This window comes from Crocuta crocuta, unplaced genomic scaffold (assembly GCF_008692635.1).
Source record: "Crocuta crocuta isolate KB4526 unplaced genomic scaffold, BGI_CrCroc_1.0 scaffold331, whole genome shotgun sequence".
NCBI lineage: Eukaryota > Metazoa > Chordata > Mammalia > Carnivora > Hyaenidae > Crocuta > Crocuta crocuta.
The window spans coordinates 913046-920265 of record NW_027531015.1 but is presented as its reverse complement, the minus strand read 5'-3'; the positions used below and the strand labels follow the sequence as shown (position 1 = coordinate 920265).

Here is a 7220-nt window from a genome sequence, read left to right as displayed (position 1 = left end):
GTTGTAAGAATAATTTTAGGTCAATTGTGGAATGTAGTCAGAAGGCTAGAGGAGATAATTAGCAAAATGGAAAACTGGATATTGTTCACTAGAAAAGGTTACAAAACAGTATGAACAATATTTTGGTAAAAAGTAGATGTGTATATAGGTTCATAAAAAATTATCTGAAAGCATATAAACTGTTCAGAGTGATAACTTCTGAGTGGAATGTGAGGTTTCTATTTTTTGCATGTATTTATTTTCCAGGCTTTTCCAGTGCATATATATGGCTTCTATGATTATAAAAAAATTATTTTTTTAAGTTTATTTATTTTCAGAGAGGGAAAGAATGCACATACTTGAGTGGGGAAGAGGGAGAGAGAGGATTCCAAGCAGGTTCCATGCTCTCAGTGCAGAGCCTTACATAGGGCTCAATTTCATGAACTGTGAGATCTTGCTCTGAGCCAAAACCAAGAGTCGGATGTTTAACCAACTGAGCTACCCAAGTGCCCCTAAAATATTTAAAATTATCCTGATTCTGACTACTCTTCACCACTTTTACCTCTCTCTAGTTAAAGTCACCATCATTTGGGGGCACCTGGGTGGCTATGTTGGTTAAGCGTCCAACTTTGGATCAGGTTATGATCTCACGGCTCGTGGGTTTGAGCGCTGCATCAGGCTCTGTGCTGACAGCCAGCTCAGAGCCTGAAGCCTGTTTCAGATCCTGTGTCTCCCTCTCTCTCTGACCCTCCCCTGCTCAGGCTGTCTCTCTCTCTCTCTCTCTCTCTCTCTCAGAAATAAATAAAACATTAAAAAAATTAAAACAAGTCACCATCATTTGTTGCCTAAACCCTTCAAATTGTCTCCTTACTGTTACTATGTGTGCAATAATAGTAATGGTAATTACTGAGATGGTCTCTACTTGCACTCTTAACTACCTGTAGTCTAATCTCTACATAGAAACCAGACTGATTCTCTAAAAAAGAGTATTTTAAGGGGTGCTTTGGTGGCTTGATCAGTTGAGCATCTGACTCTTGGTTTTGCCTTACATCATGATCTCACCGTTTGTGGGATTGAGCCCCTAGTCCATAGCACAGAGCCTACCTGGGAATCTCATTTTGTCTTTCTCAAAATAAATAATTTTTTTAAAGGAGTACTTTAAGAAAAAGTAAATCAAATATCAAATCTGTTCAGAACTCTCCAATAGAGCTGTCTATCATATTAAAAACCTTATTTGTGGCCATTCATGTCCAACATTTTCCTGCTTGCTCACTCTGTTCCAACAAAGTAGCCACCTTAATGATCCTCAAATAAACCAATTTTCTTCTACATTAGTGCTTTGCACTCTTCAATCAGCCCCTATGCCCTGAACTCTCTTCCTTAGAAGAGATCTTTCTAGTCTAAATCTGTCACTTCAGAAAAGGCTTCTCTGAACCCCCTTCCTAAACTAGCTAGCCTCACACACTAGAATTCTTTATCTCCTTTCCCTGCTTTTTCAGCATATCTTTCTACCTGAAATTATCTTACCTATTTAGTTGGTAAATTAATTATGATATATCTCCCCCACTAGAACAAAGCTTTATGTAGGTAGGAACTTTGTCTACTAGATCTCCTATGTCCAAAACCATGCTTAAGAACTATGCTTAAGAACATAGTTGATTTGCTGATTGAATTACTGACTGAATATAATAATCTGCCTAATATGACACATCTAATAAATCCAAACTTAGACATTCTCATTCCACAGCCCAAGCTCTAAACCAGAACCAGGTATGGTTATAGGTGAGTTTGGCAGGGGGAGGAGATAATAAATGACTTCCCAAATGATGGCCTTTAATTCCATTGATGGCAGGAAATCAGGTACATTGCTGAGTGAATATAGAGCATATGAACCACTTTGTAAGTATGGTATACAGATATTATATATTTTATATTAAGGTTGTAACATAACATTTAGTAAAGATAAAGCATATATAAAGGCTTAGTTCTAATCCTTACATTGTTCTTGTGAACTTTTCTCTAAGTTATTAGTCATTGTCTTAGGTGGAAGGTATGGAACGGGTCCCCAGGTAGACAGAGCTCGTTTGCTGGTGTCAAACTGTTGAGTGAAAAATTCCTGGAGCTTCATTCCTATTTTTATCAGGTCTGGCGTAGTTGATCTTGATATCATTACTTGGAATATATCCCACTTCAAATCTCCATGGACAAATATTTCACTAAAGCATAAAACAGAGTATCATATATCTTATGCAAGAGAGCTTAAAAAAAAAAAACAAACCAAAATTCCCTTCTTCACCCAGCTTTTTCATTCATATTGCTGCATAATAGAAAATCATTTTGCAAGAAAAGTGAATTGTTTGTGTTTTCTAACTGGAGAAGAGAAAACATATTAGGAGCAGTCCTATAAAGTGTTCAAAAAGTAACATTTTACTAAATACCTTTTATCAGTCATGCTTGAATCCAGTGTATTATACAGATTTACTTTCCATTCATCCTGAAGCTTGAGATCAGCATTACTGAAGATACCCATGAGGATACTTGAGCCCATGTAATCAACACGAGCTTCTGTAGAACCCATAGTAATCTGAATTTTGTGACTGGGTTGCTGATTTGGATGTTCAGAAATATGAGCTAAAACAGAAACAATAATGACTTTTCACAGAAATGCCTAATAGGAAACACTTATCAACATCAGTTTTCAAAAACTTGTTTTCAGTTGTAAAATTTCAACATACCAACCATCTCCAAAGCATTAACATCTATGGTTCCTCCAACTACTCCTCCTTTAGAATCTAACTGTGATCTTCCCAGACCAACAGACATGCTTATCTCTCGATCTCGATTACTTCCTACTGACAGACGGCCCTGACTCTTCAAACCACTAGTTGTCCAACTGGAAAAAAGAAAAAGGGTTATTAAGCTTTCAATGTCATGAATTAAAACAGGAATCAGAGGATTTTAAAAAGTTTGACAGAACAATATATTTCTTATAAAAACTGTGGTAAACATTTGCATGTTAATATTGATGATAAAGCTTTCTTCTTACCTAGCTAATTACACTATTTTCCTTATAATTATCTCTTTTTAGAATACACATTCCATGCTGTTTTAGATTATGTATCTTTAGGATAAAGCCACTTTCAGGAAAAGCAATTTATATCTTTTTTCTACTGTCTTTACGGTCTCAAACATTTCAGTTTTAAGGTTTTAAAGGTTTTAAATTGCTTTACTACAATATAAGAAAAACTACAACTAATGATTAATTTTCCTTGTATCTGAATAGCTTACGTTGTATTTCCCATTACATTACTCATATTCATTTGAACGTTTAATTGCTTCAAGTTGATGGCAAATACGACCAGTGTTTCCCATGGAGTCCCTTGTTGGCTTGCTGCTTTGTTTGATTTGTTAAAAGGAGTTGATGTTTTTGAAAGTGAATCTAAAAATAGAAAAATCAAAAGCACATTCAATCACACAGAAACAGACAATTAAAAATTATCACTCTTAGCACTATAATCCCTAAAGTAAAAATATGGTATTCGGAATTAAAACCTAACATTTACTACCCAAAGCAATCTACACATTCAATGNATGGATCAAGAAGATGTGGTTTATCTATACCATGGAATACTACATGGCAATGAGAAACAATGAAATCTGGCCATGTGTAGCAACATGGATGGACCTTGAGGGTGTTATGCTGAGCGAAATAAGTCAGGCAGAGAAGGACAAATACCATATGTTTACACGTATAGGAGGATTAGGAGGAACTTAACGGAGGACTGTGGGGGAGAAGTTGGGAAATAGTGGGGGAGTGGGAGAGAGGCAAACTATGAAAGACTCTTGAATACTGAGAACAAACTGAGGACTGATGGGTGTCAGGGGGGAGGGGGGAGATGGGCATGGAGGAGGGCACTTGTGGGGATGAGCACTGGGTGTTATATGGAAACCAACTTGACAATAAACTATACAAAAACAAAAACAAAAAAACCCTAACATTTAATAGCTGTCACACTGCCTCTAAAATACTAGCTACCATTACTGAATGAGTGTTCAGTAAGAGCTGACAGTCTTACTTTTTAAAAGCTCATTAAGTTTCATATGATCTCCATTTTATATGAGAAAATTCTGGTGTGCATGTGATACAGTGGCACAGAGCATCATCCTTGGATTTGCTTAACAAAGGATAAAATCAGAAGTTGCTGCTGCCAAATAGAGGACCTGAAGGCAGGAACTATTCTGAAATGCAGACACCTGCTGAGGCACCTGTATTCTGGGTTCCTATGGGCTCAGTTTATATCTTGAATCCTTCATTTGCTAATTATACTCTTAAGCTTGTGACAAGAACTACATCATTTTTATGTTAAGACACAAATAGAGTGCTAGGCATATAAAAGAGTTCAAAAAACACTAGCTGAATAAAAGAATGACTGAATGAATAAATACCAAAGATTAACATTTTCAATACTGACATCTTTAACAACACTATAGGTTGGGGTTATTATTTTTTTTTTTTAAGTTTACTTATTAGAGAGAGAGTCCACATCCAAGTAGAGGAGAGGCAGAGTGAGGACGAGTGAGAGAATCCTAAGCAGGCTCTGCACTGACAGTGCAGGGCTCAAATTAAAAAACAGCAAGATCATGACCTGAGCCAAAGTTGGATGCTTAACAGACTGAGCCACCCAGGTGCCTCAACTGGTTTTACTTCTAAAAATAACTGTACCATGTGGAGCAAACTAACATATGCTCATTCCTCTCTCCCTTTCTCTTTTCAGTGTTACTAGCCACCCACCCACCTATTTGCCAGAAGCTGCTGGCCAGTACTCTGAAGTGTTTGTTTTGTTTGGGTATTCCAACCTCTAACCCCCAACCACAATCATCTTCCATAAAAATCTGCAAGAGTATTTTTTCCTACAGTTGAGGCAGAAATCTGAGAGTAATGAATTAAGATTTTTATCTTGGGAGCATTGGGGAGATACTGATAACAAAGAGAGCAGTGTTAACCTCTTCGGGGAACTGAAGAATCAGACACACTCCTTGATCTTATGGAAGCTGGGGATTTTAGGCTCTGTGCTGCTGTCCCTGGTGACATGGTGCTGTTTGTCATATGCTCATTGAATACATTAGGTGACTGAGGCATGTGGGTAAAGGAGGCGGACTGACTAGGTTGCTCCCAGGTCCTGCAGTAAGCTTTTCTTGATGATTCAGGGGACAGATGTTGGCTTACACCTTCAATGGAATCAGGTGTCCCTGGGCCAGACGCTATTAGAAAAGCAGAAAACAGAAACAGAATTAACCAGGGTAGAATCTCCATCTTATAAAATAATACATTTCACCACTCCACCATTTCTAATTATATATTCCTTCTAGTTCTTTATTTGGTAACTGTACAATAATTTATGGTTTGCAAAGTACCTTCCAGCATGCTATTTTATTTAATTCTCACAGAAACTCATTGAAAAGGGCAAGACAAGTCCATTTTATAGATAAGGGAATAGACTCAGACTTGGATTTCTAATATTTTCTACAGTATCAGGCCAACTCTACCTTTCGCTTACAGAGTGTACTACTACAACAATATATAAGTCCTAGAGAAAAAAATGCAGGCAATACGGTAACATGTCCCAAACATTTTCTGTTTTTCATGCTTAAATAACCAGATTAACTTGAATGGTTAGATGTATTTCTGCATTTTCAGATTTTACAAAGATTACAGAGTAATCATTATAGAATATAAGTCAGCTCAATGTAATCTCTGGAAGGGCAAGCTTTTTGTGTTCTCCAGTACTTATAGATCCCCGATGGTTAGCACATTAGAGGTGCTCAGGAGACATTTGTTCAGTGAGTGAATGAACTGCATGGTACAGCTTACCAAGTAAGACAAAGCTTGTGCTATCAATCAGAGGTTCTTGTTATTACTGTAATCACAATTAAAAGCAACCTAGGTATAATTACAGTTATATAACAAGCTTACTTGGCAAATTTATAGTTTGGTCTCCAAGGAATAGGCGCCTTGCAATACTTCTCCTATACCAGGCTCTTGGAAATGCCAGAATTTCACTGAGTCGACGCATATCATATTTAAAGGAGGCAGAACCTATATCACAGACAGCTAATACAGAAATAAATAAAATCTGTTAGATTTCCAAAACTTTTAATCATGATAGGCATAACATGGCACATTACACAACTGAATTATATTTCTAGGAGAGAGAGAGACAGCGTGAGCAGGGGAGGGTCAGAGAGAGAGGGAGTCACAGACTGAAACAGGCTCCGGGCTCTGAGCTGGCAGTCAGCACAGAGCCCGACGCGGGGCTCGAACCCACGAACCGCGAGATCATGACCTAAGCGAAAGTCGGACGCTTAACCGACTAAGCCACCCAGGCGCCCCTACACAACTGAATTATAATTAAATATCAAAATAATTTACATGGTATGATTAGTAAGTGATAATATGTATTCCTTCCACAAATGATTAAAATAGCACATTCTTACATTATTCCATTTCCTTTTTTGAGGTGAGGCAACTTGAAAGTCTGTTTTTACGTTATCATGAAATTCTGAGAGGTTCTAAAGATGAGACTCAATGACAGCTTTCAACTTTAACATAGGGCTCCTCTCAAATATGAAAACTGAATAATCAGGATGGGCAGGGAATACAAACTTCCTCAAAAGTAGCTGCAAACCAAATAGTGTGTGGCAAGAACTACTATTTTCCTTTTAGAAAAGAGCAGTGACTTGTCAGTCTGAAAGCATTCTTCTGATGGCCACCTCCTGGGGTTCTACTCTGAGCATTGTGATGCTCCTGCTTTACATGCTCTTCTCTTCTTCCACCATAGCTTCTGTAGGATTTACACACCAATGTCTCCCAAATCTAACATTTCTGTTTCAACTCAAGGCCATATCCACACATCCCATCAGCCAGTGGTCTACCAGACTCTCCCACCTAAATGTCCCATTAGGCACTTCCTTATTTTATAAGGTAATGATGGTCCACTGCCCCTTCTGTCACCTAGCTAAAAGCTTGAGACATCCTTGTCTCCTCTATTGCTCCTTACACAGTTTGTCCTCAAACATGTAGATTTTCTTATATTTCTCTTAAAATCATTCCCTCTGCTTTTTTACTGTCATAGTTCAGGGCTTCATTCCCTATTGCTTGGTCTATTTCAACAGCCTTTTCAAGCATCTCTCCATTTTTCACTACCATCACTCTCTTTTTGAAACACCAATCTGAAGCATCA

At 37.7% G+C, this 7220-nt stretch overlaps 1 protein-coding gene across 1 annotated transcript in view; it reads right to left on the bottom strand.

Moving 5' to 3' along the window:
- Positions 1 to 7220, bottom strand: part of BLTP1 (bridge-like lipid transfer protein family member 1) — a 205727-nt gene that overhangs the window by 10192 nt on the left and 188315 nt on the right. Inside the window, exons 76-81 of the mRNA XM_077770881.1 lie at positions 5954 to 6091; positions 4984 to 5241; positions 3268 to 3418; positions 2715 to 2872; positions 2418 to 2610; positions 1978 to 2195 (exon numbers count right to left, since the gene is read on the bottom strand). Coding sequence (XP_077627007.1) covers positions 1978 to 2195; positions 2418 to 2610; positions 2715 to 2872; positions 3268 to 3418; positions 4984 to 5241; positions 5954 to 6091 — 1116 coding nt within the window. The remainder of the gene's footprint in view (positions 1 to 1977; positions 2196 to 2417; positions 2611 to 2714; positions 2873 to 3267; positions 3419 to 4983; positions 5242 to 5953; positions 6092 to 7220) is intronic.